The sequence below is a fragment of the Apostichopus japonicus genome, chromosome 16 (genome assembly GCF_037975245.1).
Source record: "Apostichopus japonicus isolate 1M-3 chromosome 16, ASM3797524v1, whole genome shotgun sequence".
NCBI lineage: Eukaryota > Metazoa > Echinodermata > Holothuroidea > Aspidochirotida > Stichopodidae > Apostichopus > Apostichopus japonicus.
Window position 1 is genome coordinate 23,297,065 of NC_092576.1, and position 22,075 is coordinate 23,319,139.

At 36.6% G+C, this 22,075-nt stretch overlaps 1 protein-coding gene across 3 annotated transcripts; it reads left to right on the top strand.

Moving 5' to 3' along the window:
- Positions 1–1,284: 1,284 nt before the first annotated feature.
- Positions 1,285–17,977, top strand: LOC139982845 (CCR4-NOT transcription complex subunit 11-like). Of its 3 annotated transcripts, none has more exons than XM_071995957.1 (12): positions 1,285–1,303; positions 1,338–1,433; positions 3,988–4,096; positions 4,746–4,880; positions 5,510–5,626; positions 6,406–6,569; positions 7,277–7,436; positions 7,940–8,149; positions 8,694–8,843; positions 12,974–13,078; positions 15,085–15,135; positions 15,650–17,977. In XM_071995957.1, the coding sequence occupies exons 2-12, from the start codon at positions 1,381–1,383 to the stop codon at positions 15,791–15,793; spliced, it is 1,398 nt and encodes a 465-aa protein (XP_071852058.1). In that variant the 5' UTR covers positions 1,285–1,303; positions 1,338–1,380; the 3' UTR covers positions 15,794–17,977. The 3 variants fall into 3 exon arrangements, with proteins under 3 accessions (XP_071852058.1, XP_071852060.1, XP_071852061.1); XM_071995959.1 differs by having other exon boundaries at positions 7,310–7,436; XM_071995960.1 differs by lacking the exon at positions 4,746–4,880.
- Positions 17,978–22,075: the final 4,098 nt, after the last annotated feature.

Sequence of the window (22,075 nt, forward strand, 5' to 3'; positions counted from 1 at the left end):
CATAACGTATATACAGCGCGTTTAGAGATGTCCGTATCGGGGTTAAAACTTCAAGGTCACTTTTGGTCAAGAAATCATTTTTGTTACCGATAGTAGAGGCATACCACGTGAAAGATGAACCTGTCTACTTTAATGTGGTGCTAACCGGACATGCCAGTAGGCTCCATAACTAAAGTTAATCGATTTTGAAAAAAATAAAAATTATAAATTTATCTGATCATTACACATTACGTATATACAGCGCGTTTAGAGATGTCCGTATCGGTTTTAAAACTTTAAGGTCACTTTTGGTCAAGAAATCATTTTTGTTACCGATAGTAGAGGTATACCACGTAAAAGAGGAACCTTTCTACTTTAATGTGGTGCTAACCGGACATCCTAGTAGGCTCCATAACTAAAGTTAATGGATTTTGAAGAAAGAAAAAAAATCATTTTTTGGATCATTACACCTTAGATATACAGCGCGTTTAGAGATGTCCGTATCGGGGTTAAAACTTCAAGGCCACTTTTGGTCAAGAAATCATTTTTGTTACCGATAGTAGAGGTATACCACGTGAAAGAGGAACATTTCTACTTTAATGTGGTGCTAACGGGACATGCCAGTAGGCTCCATAACTAAAGTTAATCGATTTTGAAAAAAAATAAAAATTAACCATTTTTCTGATCATTACACATTACGTATATACAGCGCGTTTAGAGATGTCCGGATCGGGGTTAAAACTTTAAAGCCATATTTGGTCAAGAAATCATTTTTGTTACCGATGGTAGAGGTATACCACGTAAAAGAAGTACCGTTCTATTTTAATGTGGTGCTAACCGGACATCCTAGTAGGCTCCATAACTAAAGTTAATCGATTTTGAAGGGGAAAAAAATCATTTTTTTAGATCATTACACCTTAGATACTGCGCGTTTAGTGATGTCCGTATCGGGGTTAAAACTTTAAGGCCACTTTTGGTCAAGAAATCATTTTTGTTACCGATAGTAGAGGTATACCACGTGAAAGATGAACCTGTCTACTTTAATATGGTGCTAACCGGACATCCTTGTAGGCTCCATAACTAAAGTTAATCGATTTTGAAAAAAAAATCATTTTTCTGATCATTACACAATTACGTATATACAGCGCGTTTGGGGTTTTATTTTCGCCAATCTAGCGTTTTTTCGTCAACTGTTGCTGGTAACACTGGTTATAACAAACACACACGACCGCAGTTGTAGTACTGTGTGTCATGTCTTACTGTCCTTTTTTTCTTAGTGGCTGCTGTTAGTGTCTGCTCTTAGTGGCTGCTACCTTCAATGAGGCTCGCTCTTATTGTTCGCCAACTTCAGCCAGATCCGTTGTTTTTCTGTTCCGTACATTTGGCTAGTGTACAATATTTATGAAATCAATCAAGATGTCTCTTTCTGCGAAAGAATTGGTCTTCATTACAAAGTAAGCTTTGCGTGTTAGAGGCCTATCTATTTAACTCTCATGGTTTGTGAGCAATTAAACTGTTTACTGTTTGTATCCCGAATACGCGTACAATATTACTAAGATTGCTACAACACCGGTCATATTGTACTGTGAGTGTTACTTAGCCAACTGTAGCTTAGGCCTATACCCGAGACCTGTTGCGCGAAAACAAAGAAGGTTTTAACTACAATCACCGGATATCAGTAGAACATAAAAGTAAATGTCAGTGTAATTTGTAGAAACGTAATCTGATGTGGAAAAATGTATATGCGTAGTTAAGGGAGTCAATATCAGCACTTCGCTACATGAAACACACATGTATTGCTGATTTTGTATTCTTTAGCCTAGGCTCAGTTTGGATATGCACAGATTTATACGTGCAAGTAGGGGGCTAATGTAAGCACTTCTGTAGACAACACATCCGTGTATTGCTGATTCTGTATTAGCCTAGCTCAGTTTGGACGATCTCTGGGTCTGACAGTCAGGAGTTCAAACCAAGGCTTGGAACAAAGCCAAATGTAATTTTGTAAATGTTCTTGATTTTAGAGATCATATTTCAATCGGCAATTGAGCATCATTTGAAAGTCTGCACAGAATAACTGTCCTCAATTTTAAACTTGGAAGTATTGTCAGTTCTACTAATGTATCTATTGAAGTTCAATATGTTAAATTATCTAATAAAATGAGTTTGTTGAGTGGTCGGCAATAATTTAGTATCCAACTGTTGTGTAACTGTTTTTGAAAGTACTAGAGCTGAATTTTGATTCTTTCAGATTACTACAAATGGGTCCTGTGTAAATAAGCTACCGTGCTATACATCTTTGGACTTGTATAGCAATTCGACCATTTTGTATAATACTTTGCATTAATTGTGATACTGGATAACTCATGCCGTGGCTGTTAGATTGTACTAAAATTTGCCTTACTTATGCCAATTTTAATGTCTAAATGCAATTGAAGTTTCGCTATCACTATTAAGTACAGAAATATGTTACTTAATATACAATATGACTATGGTAGGAGTTCCCACTCATCATCATTTCCATAGCGTCAGATCTCCAGACATTGTGCTAGGCCTAGCCTCTAGAGGTTATTCGTAGGGCAGTCAATGGAATAACAGAAACTAACAATTATGCTAGGCCTAGCCTAGGCGATTTGCCGGGCAGTCAATGGAATAACAGAAACTTACATTATGCTAGGCCTAGCCTAGGCTGTTCTCTGGGAAGTCAATGGAATAACAGAAGCTCACATTATGCTAGGCCTAGCCTAGGCTATTCCCTGGGCAGTCAATGGAATAACAGAAACATACAGATACATGCTATAAACCAAGCAAGCAGATCCGTAAAGTGAAACGCCTGCACTATTGATTGTGAAAAAATACATTAACTGATTCCTGCGGCAGCCGAATGAATGAGGACTAAAACTTGCACTAATCCCCCTCTCCCCTACCCTATCCTACCCTTTCCAAGTCTTGCCAAGTGAATTAGAAAGTGCAACATGTTATTTACCAGGAAGCAGCTTAAATAAGACCTACTGTACAGTACTGCCCTCCTTGTTCCTGCAACCAGAGGAATAGTAAAACTATTCCCTTAGTCCCTTGGCAGCTGGACAAAGATGAAAGATGTCACATGTTGAAAGTTGCATATGTTCTGTTTATCAAAAAGCACACTGTATTTTGTTAACTTGTTATTTGTCAACCTATGGATTATAAAAGCCAGTTGAGATATTCTCATCATTCCAATGTTTTGAATTGTTCATGTGGTTGATCTGATATTCCCCTACAAGTTTCCTACAGTAGTCTTTTGTTGAAAAGTGCATTGTTGAAGTTCATTGAAAAACTGACTACGGCTGTTTTTATACTTTTTCAATGAATGTAAAGGGAATTATGATCACTTTGAAACCTAATTGCTAGCAATTCATCAACAAGTGTGCAAACTGTGTTACTTTACACCTTCTAAGACCTGCACTCCTGTCTGGTTAATTGTACAGTACTGTAGCAGCCTGGCATAATTTGCCATTCACCTGGGAGAATAGCCATGATTACTCGATTGATTTCTGAATATTTCATGTTAGAATTGGCCAGAAGTCTACCAATTGCCGATGTACTGTAGGCTTACAGTAGGCTAGTGCAGTACATTGTGTCTTGTTTTAATTTCTCAATGCCTTAGTGTAGTATAGTGGAATACTATAGAAGAGGTTGCAAAAAGACAAACACAAAACAGAACCACAATGCATTGCTGTATTTAGCCTCTTGGTTTGTGGGAAAACAGCTTTGACCCTATTTCAACTTTGACCCTGGTAGCCTGGTGTGTATGTTTACATTTTACACAGTATGCAGTGCAGTTACAGTAGTTGTAGTTATTGTTAACAGTTTCTTTACTAAAATTCTTCTAAATGCAAAATATACAGCACAGTAGTTCTACAAATTGACATAATAAACTTGAATTAATAAGCACTAGACTCTGTACTTCTCTTGACTGTATATATAATAAATTATATTCTAAAAACCTTTTTGACTCGTTTTCATTTCCAGCCTCCTTGCGGAGAATGCAATGAGTACTTCAACTTTTGAAAACCTGGCTGACGGTTTTCATAAACATTTTCCAAGCAAGAATGACCACTTCAAAGTAGGCAATGCACTGGTGAGTACATTGTTTTTAGTCCTGTTGTGGAATAATGAACCCTACGGTACCTCTCTATTCCACAGTCCACACATGTACAGTACAGGTATAGAATTAAATTCTGAATGTTACATTTTGCTAAAATGACATGCTACCATTTATAATAACAATGATGCCGATGCCTTTGTTTGTCTACTGATGAGTTTGCAGCAACATCCAGGGACATTAAATCAGTAAATAGCCAGCAGAATGTTGATGCGTGGCCGATGTAATATGACAGTGCTGACTGACCTGTTTGTGATCTGTTAATAGACTGTTCTACTTTAAACTGTACAGTACTAATCTTCAGTCTTTTTCTAGCCTAGTGCTTCTTACGTTATCCACCCAGGGCGACCCAAAAGGTCAGATCCAAACGACATGACAAACCTAATCTGATTCCCACAGACGCTAAACGCTTGAAACAACCCAACAGTCAAACCGCTCCAGCCCCCCCCTCCCTCCCCATACAGAACTGAATTTCGAGCTCTACATAAGTATATAGTTAATATGTCGCCCTACAGAGCCTCGACCCCAAACATAAATAGCCCCGAGAAAACGTTGCTAGACAAATGCCCATAATCCTCAATTTTGAAGCTCAGCCTAGCCTAGCCTATATTCATCCTTTTGGTAGGTTTTACTCTTGAGGAACCAGGATCTTTTACCTCAGCCAGAGCAGCGACTGGCAGCTTTATTCTTACTCTGGGAAGTCAACAAAGGAGAGACAATGGGGAACAATCCATTTGCTCCAGTATTTGCACACGTACTGGTAAGGACGGTTTCTCAAATTATCACATATGGAAATGATTTAATTTCCATGTCCAGAGATATAAATGTTGTCGTAATCATTCCTGGTACCTGCGTACTGTATATCATTACTAGGGAATACAATTAGCTGGATGATCATTTGACTTCCAGGAACTGCAGTTTAACTGGTGTTGTATACGTATGCAAGTACAGGAAAAAAATAAGAACTTGGATGTATGATTTTAGCTATACTGTATTATATGGTTTCAGACTGGATGGTTGTGTTTTCTGGTCACTGCTGGAAACTTCGGAAGAGTACACACTTATTAAGTAGAAAGACAGTGATTGTGTTTGTTCCCTTGGAGTTTGAATCCGTGAGCAAATTTTTAAATTTCAAAAACAAAATATTAATAAGTGATAAAGGCCTACAGGACTTTCACAGCTGATGTATGAGCCTACTGTAACCCACTCTTTCTAAACGAATTTGTGACCCATAAATAAGTAAATACTTTTTATTTCTCAGTTTATCAGAGTTACTCATTCTTATAATCTCAAGAGTTACATAAAACTACAGATATATTTTTACCCATTTCCTCATCTCATTCTATCTTTTTATTGTTCAATTAAATCCTTCTCTCCCAAACTTCACAGCTCAGTGACAATGACAGAAACTCCATCGTCAACTTGATATCTCCAATCGGCAAAGGGGAGAAGGCTTTCCTGTCCCAACTAGCATCTACAACCATCCCCCCCAGGGATATCCTAATGGTACGTACATTATAAGGTACTAGAAATGTGAATGCAATAATTTTCTCCAGATTTCAGTATTTTTTCTGTTTTTCTTTCGTAGTTCTAAGTCACTAGTTTGCATTAATTCCCTACTCTCAAGCTAGCCATATTCTACACATAAGAAGATTCATTTGAGTTTACTTGTACAGTTGTCTGTGGTATTACTATAGTAAAACATATTTTCTATAAAGTAACACAATTTTACTTGATACTTATAGTAAAGTATTTTTTAATTGAAGTATAGTTAAAGTGTGGAAGTATGGACTTCTTGTGTTGTTCATCCTGAACTGAGGAGTGGATGTTATTATCATTGTTGCATCAATCAGTACATGAACAAACATACCAGTCATCGCACTCTTCTGTTAGGTAGTATATTTGAAGTGTGGAAGTATGGGCTTCTTGTGTTGTTCATCCTGAACTGAGAAGTGGATGTTATTATCATTGTTGCATCAATCAGTACATGAACAAACATACCAGTCATCACACTCTTCTGTAAGGTAGTATATTTGAAGTGTGGAAGTATGGACTTCTTGTGTTGTTCATCCTGAACTGAGAAGTGGATGTTATTATCATTGTTGCATCAATCAGTACATGAACAAACATACCAGTCATCAAACTCTTCTATACGGTAGTATAGTTGAAGTGTGGAAGTATGGGCTTCTTGTGTTGTTTAAACAAGTTAAACCATTACACACCAGTGCCAAATTTGTACATAAAGTTACACATTACGATCATCATTTGTACGGTCTTCACTGCAGCAACTGAAGAAGACCCCCAGGCAGATAGTATCGACTGATCCAGGACCAAATGTTGGCGATTGGGGAGGACTGAAACTGTCTCTAGCAGAGAAGCATAATGAATTACCAGCAGAGGGTAAATCAGGCCTCTCCTGTATCATAACAGACCCTGAAACAGATTCAAGGTAAGGCCATACCTAGAGCAATAATGATAATAATAACAATAGTAATATTCAGGAATATTATTGATATGTTAATTGGATTGATAATTACCTAGATCAATACATGTGCATTGGTATCCTTGTAAAACCAGACCCTGAAACACAATGTTAATGAGGTGGAATGTCAGCCATTGTGCATTGGTATCTTTATAAAAGTGTATTTTAATATAGGCCTGACCTGTATAATGCCCAATACCCGCTACAAAGACCAGAAGTGAAGTAATTATTATTCCACTGGCCAGTGTCAAATGAACATATGACTACTTTAAATGATCTATTTTGTATCAAAATATGTCGAGAGAAAGAAAATTAATGGTGTAGAGCAGATCTTTATTACAAGTGTAAGATAGGACCAGACCTTGGATCAACCTAAAGGTAAGACCTTATTGACATATTGTCAAATGGAGAGAATAAAGTAACAAGGTATGCAATGATGTTATATACGTAGCAATGAATAATATACTTTGAATGGGTGATTTTGCAGTGCTCTTGGTGAAGGTTAATTACTGTCATTAGTTACCGCTTTTTATTACTGTATTATTTCTGAGTCTGAGTCAACTTTTGAGTTAAGTGTTAGGTGATATTGAGTGCAGCATTAACTGGAAACTTTCAAGCAGTTTGTTCTAGAATTTGTAAGATAGACTGGTTGATGACATTTCGTCTTTGGACAGACGATATGTAATGTCGTTCATTTCCTCACTTAGCTATAATCCGAGCATAGCCACGACTGTGATGGAGAATCTAATGTGTGGTAATCGGTCACCGATCAACAGTCACTTCAAGCCAGAGTTTATCAGAATAGCACCACCATTACACATCTGTGACGATGAGGTACGGTAAAACACACACTCATATATAGCTGCAATGTGTGTTGAATATATATCTAGTGATAGCATGCTCAAGTGTATTATGGCTCAGTTTACACTCTCAACTGAACTATCTGTACACATTGTGAAATTATTTTCCCAAATTCTACATATTTTTGTTGAATTATTTCTGAAACATGGTATGGTGCACGTGATAAATGAGTGAAAGACTGTACATCCTGACTGCACATTGGTCTAAGTAAGTAAGTAGGCATAAGGCTTACTAATAATAGCACCATATCTAATACTTGTTGTGGTGCAGTCCATGTAATAAATTTATGAATAATAAGCATCAAAACTTCACATGGCCACAAGCATACAATATAATATGCAAGTCTTAGTTTAAATGACTTAGTGAAATAATGTTTCAACATTTTTGGCAGTAAAATATTAGACAGACTAATATTGGTTTAGGTCAGTTGTGTTTAACAAAACAACTATCAAATTATCCCCTTCGCATTCGTTTAGTTGGTATGGTTACACCCCGGCGAGAGGGACCACTTTGTCGCATGGGATAATGGCATGGGAATCAACAACAGTGCTGGACTTCAAGAAGTAAAGAAACTGATGGCTAAAGCCTTTAAGGAACCTCTCTTACTAGCCAAGCAACAGCAGTTATTAAGTGAACTGGAGAAAGATCCAAAACTAGTCTACCATATTGGACTTACCCCAGCAAAAGTATGTATGAAAGTGTTCAGCAGTCTGGAACTGCATTATTAACTGCTGCAGATTACTACATGGTCTACGGGAAATTCATATATTGGTTACCGGATTGGAAACCAAGTAAAGGTCATTAGTTTCGATTCATTCAAGGACTGTGTGTAACATACAGTGCTCAGCTGTTTTGTAACAAGAAGAACTTGATGTAGGGAAACTTTTATTATAACAAATTTTTTTATTCTACCGTACTGGACTGAACCCCAGCATGGGTATTTACAGGAATGTGCAGTCCTTCAAAATGGTGATAGCAGATGACTAGCCTATTCCAATTTAGCAGAATCATATGAAACTAGTTTGGTCGCAGAGTAGAGTAGACAAGTGGAAACAAGGAAGGGGATTATCCATGAAATAAGATTACTTCAGCAAAAGTGACCCTAGGTACAGTATTATGAAGCCTGTACACATGGACTCATTCAACACTGCGTTGTGGCTCTTTATATTCCAATATATATATATATATATATATATATATATATATACATATATATTTTGATTCCTGCAGTTTCCTGGGCTGGTGGAGAATAATCCGATACCTGCAATAGAGATCCTACTGAGGTTGATGCAGTCCAACCAAATCACAGAATACTTCAGTGTACTTGTCAATATGGATATGTCGTTACATTCCATGGAGGTGGTGAACAGACTAACAACAGTAAGTCTGTTATTTATGAAAAAAACATTAAAATGTTTGTATTATATTCTTCAGTGTACTGACAGTTTGCTACCCAACATTGTGTGAAGTTAGACAGGGCGAAATACATATAACTGAATCATTTTGTTGTTTCTACTTATTGTTCTGCAGCAGGTTGTAGGAAAATATTATAGCACGATTTTTAAATTTGTTGTACACAAATGTCGTTGTTGTAAGCCTATTATGAGCCTATCATATCTCTGTACACATAATATTAACATTAGGACACTAAATGTATCATGATCATGACACATGCACTAGCGACCAGATGTGACATAATAATAGTGAAGTGCATTTCCCCCACTCAGGCAATACTAGTCCATCATTTACAATTAGGGATGGTAGTGTGAAGAGAATGTTTCAATATTGTTTACTTGTTATTCAGTGTGCGAGTTTAACAAAGACATCTGCCTTGGAATAAGTCTGCACAATGAATAGCTATTATTAGAACCCTACTGCTGTAAGGCTGCCGTGTAAACTATTATTATAAACCTACTGTTGTAAGGCTGTAGTGTAAAACTATATTTAGAATTTCACTGCTATAAGGCTGCAGTGTAAAAAACTACAAATATAGTCTGGCATTCTCTATGGCACCTTAAATGAACACGACATTAGAACACTACTGCTATAAGGTTGTGGTGTAAAACTATTATTAGAATGCTACTGCTATAAGGCTGCAGTATAAAACACCACAAATATAGTCTGGCATTCTCTATGGCACCTTAAATGAACTCGACATTAGAACACTACTGCTATAAGGTGGTGGTGTAAAACTATTATTAGAATGCTACTGCTATAAGGCTGCGGTATGAAACACCACAAATATAGTCTGGCATTCTCTATGGCACCTTAAATGAACTCGACATTAGAACACTACTGCTATAAGGCTGTGGTGTAAAACTATTATTAGAATGCTACTGCTATAAGGCTGCGGTATAAAACACCACAAATATAGTCTGGCATTCTCTATGGCACCTTAAATGAACTAGACATTAGAACACTACTGCTATAAGGCTGTCATGTAAAACTATTATTAGAATGCTACTGCTATAAGGCTGCGGTATAAAACACCACAAATATAGTCAGGCATTCTCTATGGCACCTTAAATGAACTAGACATTAGAACACTACTGCTATAAGGTTGTGGTGTAAAACTATTATTATAATGCTACTGCAATAAGGCTGCGTTATAAATCACCACAAATATAGTCTGGCATACTCTATGGCACCTTAAATGAACTAGACATTAGAACACTACTGCTATAAGGTTGTGGTGTAAAACTATTATTATAATGCTACTGCTATAAGGCTGCGGTATAAAACACCACAAATATAGTCTGGCATTCTCTATGGCACCTTAAATGAACTCGACATTAGAACACTACTGCTATAAGGTTGTGGTGTAAAACTATTATTAGAATGCTACTGCTATAAGGCTGCAGTATAAAACACCACAAATATAGTCTGGCATTCTCTATGGCACCTTAAATGAACTCGACATTAGAACACTACTGCTATAAGGTTGTGGTGTAAAACTATTATTAGAATGCTACTGCTATAAGGCTGCAGTGTAAAACTATGGTTAGAATGCTACTGCTATAAGGCTGCGGCATAAAACTCCACAAACATAGTCTGGCATTCTCTATGGCATCTTAATGAACTCGACATTAGAACCCCACTGCTATAAGGCTGCAGTATAAAACTATTATTAGAATGCTATTGCTATAAGGCTGCAGTGTAAAACTATTATTAGAATGCTACTGCTATAAGGCTGCAGTGTAAAACTATGGTTAGAATGCTACTGCTATAAGGCTGCGGTATAAAACTCCACAAACATAGTCTGGCATTCTCTATGGCATCTTAATGAACTCGACATTAGAACCCCACTGCTATAAGGCTGCAGTATAAAACTATTATTAGAATGCTATTGCTATAAGGCTGCTGTGTAAAACACCACAAATATACTATTGTCTGGCCTTCTCTATGACACCTTAATGAACAAGACATAAGAAACCTACTGCTATAAGGCTACAGTATAAGACTATTATTAGGATGCTAGTGCTATAAGGCTGTGATGTAAATCTATTATTAGCACCGTACTGCTATAACACTGTGTTGTAAAACTCCACAAATACAGTCTGGCATTCACTCTGGCACCTAAATTAACAAGACATTAGAACCCTACTGCAATAAGGCTGCAGTATAAACTATTATTAGAATGCTACTGCGATAAGGCTGTGATGTAAAACTATTATTAGAACCGTACTGCTATAGGACTGTGTTGTAAAACTCCACAAATATAGTCTGGCATTCACTATGGCACCTAAATTAACAAGACATTGGAAACCTACTGCTATAAGGCTACAGTATAAAACTATTATTAGAATGCTACTGCTATAAGGCTGCAGTATAAAACTATTATTAGAATGCTATTGCTATAAGGCTGCTATGTAAAACAAGACATAAGAAACCTACTGCTATAAGGCTACAGTATAAGACTATTATTAGAATGCTATTTTTATTAGGCTGCTATGTAAAACTTCTCAAATATAGTCTGGCATTCTCTATGGCACCTTAATGAACAAGACATTTCAGGGCAATCTTCTGCACAGTGCAGTAACATTCAGCCACAACTGTAAAGAATCACACCTTGAAATTGGATTTAGAGTATTGACTTTCAGTTACATTGCTTCACTGAACATGTAATCTATTTAAGAAACTATACCATGCCTGTCATGTACTCTTGAAATACTACAGTTACATTGCTTCACTGAACATGTAATCTAATAAGAAACTATACCATGCCTGTCATGTACTCTTGAAATACTACAGTTACATTGATTGACTGAACATGTAATCTATTTAAGAAACTATACCATGCCTGTCATGTACTCTTGAAATACTACAGTTACATCGATTGACTGGAACATGTAATCTATTTAAGAAACTATACCATGCCTGTCATGTACTCTTGAAATACTACAGTTACATTGATTGACTGGAACATGTAATCTATTTAAGAAACTATACCATGCCTGTCATGTACTCTTGAAATACTACAGTTACATTGCTTCACTGAACATGTAATCTAATAAGAAACTATACCATGCCTGTCATGTACTCTTGAAATACTACAGTTACATTGATTGACTGAACATGTAATCTATTTAAGAAACTATACCATGCCTGTCATGTACTCTTGAAATACTACAGTTACATCGATTGACTGGAACATGTAATCTATTTAAGAAACTATACCATGCCTGTCATGTACTCTTGAAATACTACAGTTACATTGATTGACTGGAACATGTAATCTATTTAAGAAACTATACCATGCCTGTCATGTACTCTTGAAATACTACAGTTACCTGTACATCGATTGACTGAACATGTAATCTATTTAAGAAACTATACCATGCCTGTCATGTACTCTTGAAATACTACAGTTACATTGATTGACTGAACATGTAATCTATTTAAGAAACTATACCATGCCTGTCATGTACTCTTGAAATACTACAGTTACATTGATTGACTGGAACATGTAATCTATTTAAGAAACTATACCATGCCTGCCATGTACTCTTGAAATACTACAGTTACATTGATTGACTGGAACATGTAATCTATTTAAGAAACTATACCATGCCTGCCATGTACTCTTGAAATACTACAGTTACATCGATTGACTGGAACATGTAATCTATTTAAGAAACTATACCATGCCTGTCATGTACTCTTGAAATACTACAGTTACATTGATTGACTGAACATGTAATCTATTTAAGAAACTATACCATGCCTGTCATGTACTCTTGAAATACTACAGTTACATTGATTGACTGAACATGTAATCTATTTAAGAAACTATACCATGCCTGTCATGTACTCTTGAAATACTACAGTTACATTGATTGACTGGAACATGTAATCTATTTAAGAAACTATACCATGCCTGTCATGTACTCTTGAAATACTACAGTTACATTGATTGACTGAACATGTAATCTATTTAAGAAACTATACCATGCCTGTCATGTACTCTTGAAATACTACTTGACAGTTATGATCACTGGTTCCTTCTGCAGGCTGTAGATCTACCTCAAGAATTTGTTCATCTGTATATTTCTAATTGTATCTCAACCTGTGAGGCTATGGAAGACAAATCAATGCAGAACAGACATGTCAGATTGGTAAGTAACCATCAAAATCATGGCTTTGAGAAAGTTGCTGTGGAAAAAAAGCTATGTGACATTCATGTAGTGAGAAACAAAAGTTATTCCAAAACTGTTATATGAATACCCAGATTGCTTGAAATGTCCTCCTTACTCAAGATGTGACTCTTTGCAGACACAGTTCCTTATTTTTCCATAGTATTCCTCAATGGTTGCTCAATGTTGATCTGTGATGTCTCCGTGGCAATTGTTTCTGCAAGTTATTAAGTTTTCTGATTTGTAGATTGCTTTTTATAAGTGATTTATTTGATACTTTTTCTGTATAACTCTTTATTGTTATACAAGCAACTGAAAGGTGTAATTTCTCCAGGATATTATTTTGTGTTACATTTAAAGAGGAATTCCTCTAAAGGTGATACTTTGTTGTTGCGACTTGCTTGAACAACTCTTGCATATAGTGTACAGTCATGGTAATAAGTGTGGTCACTTAAACTACACCTTTCTTAAGGTTCTTTTGAGTGTAAGCCATCTTTTCTTTTACGACTGCATAGGTCTATTTTTCGGTTTCTTGCTATAGCAAAAGGAACCTATGTAGTCAGGTTCGCGTGTGTGTCTGTTAGTGCATCTGTGACACTTGCTTGGGTACGCTCTATCTCAATAAGGGAAAGTTGGATCGAGGCCAAACTTGGACTATAGATCTGCTATATCATGAAGGTGTGCCATATTATTTTTGATGCCCACAAAGGTCACCAAAGGTCAGTTGTGGTCCAAAATACTATATTAAAATAAAAATAAAAATATTAAAACTGCAATAACTCGCAGTGCCAATGTGTGACGAAGTTGATATTTTGGGGCAAGTTGTGAACAGGTAAGGGGAACATTAATAGGTCAATTAATGTTAAAAAACTAGTATTTTGTTGGGAGAAAATGGGCAAAGAAAAAATGTTTGAATTTTTATAGTTTTTGATGCTATATTCACGTCTCACCGATCAAAAAAATGTCAATGGGTTGACCCCAGGTGACCTTTGTGTGTTAAGTTATATGAGGTCAAAGTTAATTTTCAGACATTTAATGCAATAACTCCCAATTCCAATGTGTGACACAGTTGATATTTTGGGACAAGTTGCAAATGGTAAAGGGGAATATTTTCAAACTTAACGGTCATGTGATCCGAGGTCACCAAAGGTCAATTAATGATAAAAAATAGTATTTTTTTTGGGGGGGTGGCAAATATAAAATGTTTGAACTGTTACAGTTTTGATTAGTCTCTAGTTAGGTCTCACCGATCAATAATGTCAATTGGTTGACCCCAGGGTGACCTTTGTGTGTGAAGTTATGTATATAAGTTCAAAGTTAATTTTTAGACATATAATGCAATTAATTCCCAATGCCAAGGTGTGACATGGTAGATATTTTTGGACAAGTTGTGAATGGGGTGGTGGAACATTTTCAAACTTAACGGTTATGTGATTTGAGGTCACCAATGTTATCATATCTGTTGACCCGCTTGTAAGTGACCTTATATTTCTTACATTTTCGACGCCATATTCAGGTCTCAAAAGTGCCTTCAGATCAAAAATCCGATCACAGTTTGTGATCACAAAAGTGTTGGCTATAGTGTTGGCTACTTTATGGGCACATATAGGACCACAATTACTTGGACTATTTGAGCCCATTATGTGTATTGTCATAAACCCCTACGCAAGGAACCACAGTGCCCTCGGGCTCTTGTTTTTTAAAGAAATGATCTGCTGGTTGATTAAAAAGTTTGATCAAATAGTACATTTCTTTGTTCAACAATTCAGCAGGATCTTAATCAGACCAATATAATTCTCTGTCAGCAAATCTGTTCTCCTTGGACTAACTGCAAATATGGCTGCTTGGTTTTTTCAAGAAGATATCATTGCGACATTCCTGTGATCCTTACATCATGACACACACATGATTCTGTGACAGAGTTTTGATTTCAGCAAGAATGAAATAACTGTCTATGGATTTTATTCATATTTCTGTTTGTCCATTAGGTCTGTGTCTTCTTGCAGTCTCTTATCAGAAACAAGATTATCAATGTAAAGGTATGTAGTACTTCTTGAATAATTAAACACTTACAATAATAATTAAACTTAAAGTGGTGAAAGTGTCTGGTCTTTCTAGTACTTGTAACTTTTCGTGCCTGTGAACGTTGCCCACAAATCTTGCGGTTAATTGACAAGTTCATTTCTTATGTTTTGCCTTGGTGTTAAACCTTGCCTACAACCATGCAGGTCTTCAGTTAATTTGGGGTTATTTTTGATACTATAAGATACAAAACAATCTTGTTAGTTAGCTTGATTGGTTATGAAATGTCCAGAGACAACTAAAAACGAAATTCACCCGCATTTTCAAGTTTAGATTTGCTTCATCTAAGAGATTGACAGCAAATAAAGATTGAAATTTCTGAATAAGACAATTTTCAAAATCAGGTGGTGAGCGTACAAGATTGGAGGTTTTGTTTAGTACCTTATTTGGTCATTGATCAATATCTGTCATCTTAACTCCAATCTTGCTGTAGTTTTACTGACTATTTAGTGAATTCTGCCATTGTTTCAGGATCTATTTATCGAGATGCAAGCATTTTGTATCGAGTTCAGTCACATCAGGGAAGCAGCAGGATTGTTCAGACTCTTGAAAAATATGGACAGCGAACAGCAACAACAGCCTCAGCCAAGCACCAGAAACACCAGTAACACTTAATAGAACTCTCGCCATATGCAGCCAGTGAACAGGAACTACAGCTCCCAGTACGGCATCACAGAAATACATGCACATTGTTGATGACCAATGAAAAGATAATTATTTGAAACTTATCTAGAAGGTTATCACATTTGCCAGATGATGTGAACACAGCAGGTTGGTACACTGTCAACATATAGTGTTAAAACTTTCATTTGTGTGATATCTGAAATATCCACTCTTCAACTAGAGATGTAAGATCTTGATGAATCTGCTTAAAACTTAAAATTTCATAAAGCAGCCAGTTAGTTCAGCCCAATCTTAAATTACATCAAATATAGGCAATCGAAAGGCGATTCATGGTATCGTTGGAATTCTCATAGATTATTCCCAAATAAGTAATATAAGATAAGCCAGGTGTTACCTATTAGCCAGTTGGCCGGCCCATGGGTCAAATCCAGCCCTCATACAGTTCATCAGATTTCATGTGTCCTACAATAATAAATTTGCCCAACCTTTGGTACTATGCTGGTATGCAGGCTCTTAAACCCTTACTTATACTTTAGTCTTGAGAGCACCTACTGATCTGTCCTACATTTTGCTCAAATCTAGGTGTAAAGTGGGACATGGTGTACTCTGACCCTTTTCTTAGCTCCAACCTTTGTTTTCTATTGGCAAACATAGATTTATACAAGTATAAACCCTGATATATATAGAATGCACTTGGAGCAGTGTGCCTAATGGTAAACCTGACTACAGCATTCAACAACAACACATTGCAACCTTCTAGCATGTACAACAGTTGTTTAAAACTTGCAGTATTCACAGCTGTGTGGGAAACTGTTGCATTAAGTCCATCGCACAGTATAAGAAGCTAGTCCGGTAGCCCCCATGTTACCACCTTTTCTCAGGGGTAATTTCAGTCAAGCAGAATAAGTTGACTTAGAGAGATTGCACCTCTCAAACTGTTTTGTGCACAGCATCTCTTTAGTTACCGTTGAGTTTTCCACTCAGTAATGATATACAGTATGTTAACATGAGAACTTGCAAGTAGTTCCAATTCAAATTTCAGTATATCTCCCCTTATTAAGGTTTGGTTAAAGTTACAGGCTTGTGGTTATACAGCACAGCTTAGACAGTGTGCATTAAGGTATTAGTCCAGTTAGGCAATCAGAAGGAAATAGATAGGAGCATGGACGGAAAAGCAAAATGATCTATATCTCAACTATAGTTCATTTCCTACAAGCAAAGTAATATTTAGCTATAATACTATGAATCCCTAGAAGTTTCCTAAAGAGGTTCATATCACATGAACTGAGGATTTAGCTATAATACTATTACTCTTTGGAAGTGTACTGAAGATGTTAACTGTCACATGATCTGAGGATTTAGCTTTTATAATATTAATCCTTAGAAGTGTTCTGAAGATGTTAAATGTCACATGAAGTGAGGATTTAGCTATCATACATTTAATCCCTAGAAGTGTTGTAAAGATGTTAATGTCACATTATCTGAGGAATTAGCTATAATACTTTTAATCCTTAGAAGTGTTCAAAAGATGTTAATGTCACATTTTCTGAAGATTTAAATATCATACTTTTAATCCTGAAAGGTGTTCTGAAGATGTTCAATGTCACATGAACTGAGGATTTAGCTATAATACTTTTAATCCCTAGAAGTGTTCTAAAGATGTTAATGTCACATTTTCTGAGGATTTAGCTATCATACTTTTAATCCTTGGAAGTGTTCTGAAGATATTAAAGTCACATGAACTGAGGATTTAACTATATATAGTACTATTAATCCTTAGACGTGTTCTGAAGATGTTAAATGTCACACATGAACTGAGTATTTAACTTTCATACTTTTAATCCCTAGAAGTGTTCTGAAGATTTTAAATTCACATGAACTGAGGAATAAGCTATATTACTAATTCCTAGAAGTGTTCTGAAGATGTTCATGTCACATTTATTAAGGATCCTCTTTTGCCTTCTCAAATGTATGTTTGAAATAGAAAAGACTAAAAGTTAATTATCACAACTGCAATGTATTGGACAAAGTACGCCATGACAATTCGGTAGAAAACCACCTGAAAAAAAAACAAAGAAACAGCAGTTTTAACTAAGTTCAAAATTTACTCAATGTTGAGTTTAATTGTTTTTTTCTTCGTTACTTTGTAAATATAACTTGAAATTAACATGAAAATATGTCTCCTCTCTGTTATCTCTGTAGTTGATCTTTAGAATAGATATAATTTGATAGATAGGGAAGGGAGGGGTCTTGGGAGAAGGTGGTGGGGGGCAAAATGGTGTCTTCTGAGTAAAAGAAACACATTGCCTGCAGAATTCGACTGAAACAGATGCCATGCAACTAGACTTCTGTTAGTTTTTGATGATTGTCTAGAATCTTGGTCGCACAACTTGGCTTCCTACACTGCACGACTAACAAGCACATAATCAAATGTATTCCAGCTCAAATACAATCCTACTTCACTGTGATTAACCTGGGAGCACTCGCACCGGCACACTTTTGCTGAAAAAAATTCGTGGTATTTTTGTCTCCCACACATTTTTGAAGACTATGTAACAACTGGCATCTTTTTTTTATCTTTCATCTGAGTATACAATTATTGCATTCCATTGCAAACATAAATCGCATTGATTTGTTAAGAAAACCAAGTTTGTACCAAATTTGCATCTAGTACAAATTTGCATCTGGCAACACTGTCCTGTTATTGCTGATGACCACCAGGGTACCACGGCCAGGTAAGGCTTCACTAGTCATCCGATCTGATGACATTGTTAACCAAACTAGCTTGAAGTTGAAGAATTGCAGAATAAAAGTGGTTTGTCAATAATTGTATATGGCAAAATAATTACTTGTGCAATGTGCATGACAAAACTTGATTTTATCAAAGATATTTGACCTCTCTAAATAATTATCCCAGTATACATTAGTGTATGTAGCAGTTGTTAGGCTAGCCTAACATAGGCCTAAACGTTACTGGCAAGCATGCATTCAATAACTTACAGCATGGGGGTCACTGGCGTAGCTAGGTGGTGGCCAAAGCCACTCCCAATTTAAAGACAAAAAATAATTCATCCAAAATAAAGGATTTAGTTTAGATGCAACCTGCAAGACCTGGGAAGTGCCAATTCCGGCGATCTAGAGGTACCCTTTCACAAATGTCTACGTTCCGCGCAAACTGATGGTGGCGCCCTACTTAGATAGTAACAAACTCAGGATTCGACCACCTCAACCAAAAATCCTGGCTACGCCATTACTGGGTAATAACCCCCCTCCCCCCACAACCTCCGCTTCCTAAAGTCGTACGTGAGTGGGTAAGGGGGGGGGCTTCTCATGTTTTTTTTCCAATATAAATGCTCTGAGATGTACTTGATCTGCGGGCAAGAGCGGATCCTTGATTTTATGAAAGGGGGGCCATATAAATCATCTTGTGATCTCCGTGATGGGGAGAGGTGGTTTCCGAGTCCCCTTCCCCATTTGAGAATTTTGAATAATTAACTTCCCGCTTCCTGTTCGTGTTTGGTAGAGATGGTTTAGGGAGAATCCCTGATCTGAGAGAATTTTCTGGTAATTTGCGTGGTTTTTAGTTTTTACCCACATCACGGTACTACTATACAAACAAATCTCTAAGAAAACAGGCCTATATAAAGTGCGCATAAAAAGTTAGGGCTCAAATGTGATATGAGGTGTATCTGGAGCTCTAAAATCATGCCCCAAAATTTTGGTTTTGATAAAACAAAATCTACAGAAACTAAGTTCAACGTTAGACAACATTGAGGATTTACATTAGTGTGAAGGATTGGACGACTCTGGCGTACTGTAGGTCTAGGATATCACCTTAGCCTAGCCTAGGCCTTCTACTAAGTACTGATCCCTAAATCAATGTACTTTCTAGCTAACTGCATAAAACTCCCCCTCCCCCCCCAACCCTAAAAAAAAAAAAATTGAAGGGAGGAACATTTCCCCAGTCATTTACAATCCTAGTGTGAACCCTGGCTGCATTAGGGTATAGTAGACCACATCATGTTTTTAAAAATAGATGCCGACTGGGTTAAAATTCATTCTATGACAGGAGGCACGGGGTCTCCTGGGGATTGAGGTTCTGCCCTAGATTGTTTAGCTAGGCTAGCCAGGGTGCATTTAGTTAGTCCACAAAAAAAAAAGGTTTCGGCATGGAGTTGATTTTTGTTGGTGTGTCGATGTGCAAGCAACGCCTTGCCGGTGTAGAAATATGCCATGCTAGCCTAAATAATGTTTCCAATAAGCTGGGCATGACGTTACTGAGGTGTATAATAGCTAGGGCCTTGGTGTAACATATGGCGCAAGGCATACATGGAATGCACCCTGCATCAGGCTATGTATATCTGTGTGAGCAAGAGCCTTAAAACTACATGGATTGTAGCTTAATTGCAGTTAATATATAAGACTCATGAGAATAGTCGACCATGAGGAGATGTGTGGGTGTGGGTAAGCTATGATAGGATGGGTTATGAGCTGGGACTGTGATCCAATTTTATTTAACATTTATTTATTTTGTTTCAGTTTCTTGTTCACTATTTTTCTTTTTCTTGTTACAATAAATAAGAGGTAAACTGAAGTCAAATGTGATGTACTTAAAGTGATACAAACCCATTGTTTGTTTTATTAACTTGTATTTCATAGAGAAACAGAGTCACATAGTTTCACGTACATTGTCCTATTGGCATTACCCTGAACATCATTTCTGACTTAGGGTCCAAATTTTGTCTGAATTTGTCTATGCTTATCGTTGGAGGCTCTCTTAAAGGAAGGCTTCCCTAACCACATTTGTTTTCAAAAATTAGGTTACATATGCAAACTGGCTGAGTTTTCCACCACCCTCCCCACACCCCATCCTTAAATTAAACATATGTGACAAAGTTTGGGAGTATCACTTTTATCTTTAGGAAAATGTATTCCTCATGTAATTTCCTTTCATTTGATACCCATTATGCCTTACTTTCATAAACTTCAGTTTTTATTTTTAACCCCTCCCAGCCCCACCCACCCACGTTGCCCACCCGAGCCAATAGTGGGTGTAGATTAATATTTTCGGTAAAGGGTCAGCTCTACAGCATAGTTACATGTAGATTAATATTCCTTGTTTTTTTCCTTTCATTTGACAGTCATATCTAATATCTACATTATTCATATATTACATGAAAACCCATTTTTGAACTTACCCTGGGTTCCCCTAATTCATGGGGAATATGAGAGCATCTAGGGTTCCCCCTCTCAGAATTGTGAAATATGGATTCCTGGTATCATTTCCTTTCATTTGATACCCACCATGCCATACTTTAAATAATCGAAGACTTACCCCTCCCACCCAAAGGGGTTGGGGCTGTGTGAACATTTGAGAGTGAGCCCTTTCAGATTTTCATCAGGGCACCCTGGGCTATCTTTTAGATACAACATATAAAATAGCACAAGGAATGAAAAAAATGTTCCGGTACTCCCTAGTTAGATTGGTTACATTTATGCACAGACTGACCGCCAGTTGGGGGGAATGTCAAACATGATTTGGAATGTCAAACATGATTTGATATTACTAAACACTGGCTTTTCATATTTCCGAGCTGTGTTTACACTGAGACATATCCCATCATAAGTGTATGTTATCAGCTTGATTATGTTAGATTTAGCTAATTTGAAAACCCATCACCATTACAGGAAATAGACATGGTAATAAATGAAAGGAAACACACGAAGTACACGTTTCCTAGATGATAATGATGACTATGACAATGATGATGTCATATTAAGTCTTGCTTGCTTGTTGCTTGTTGGGTTTCTGTCTCCTTTAAGAAAATAGCCAAGTAAAAATAAAGTAAATAAAGAGAAAATAAACATCGTATGGGGGCACAGTAATATCTATTGAAAACAAAATATTATTTTTTTTTTTACAATTTTACAGTACAAAAACTTTTATTAAAATTTACTTGTTCTAAAGCCAAAGAACTAAGGTAGCAAAAATTGGGATTTTTACATTTCTTGTGTTCGAAACAAAATATTCTCACAGCTCAAGGGTCATATCATATACGTCTATGGAGAGTAAGAAAGGAAAACAAGGTCATAAAATATAAAGAGTGAGATTTTAATGTTTGATCTGCCATTGCATTTTGCCAATGTTACGCAAAGTGATTGGTCATCTACCACACATTGCATATGCCTGACTGCCTGCTTGTGGTATTACAGAAATCGGTCGTCATTTCTATAAAAAAAAAACGGGAGAGGAAGGGGAAAACCAATCAGAGC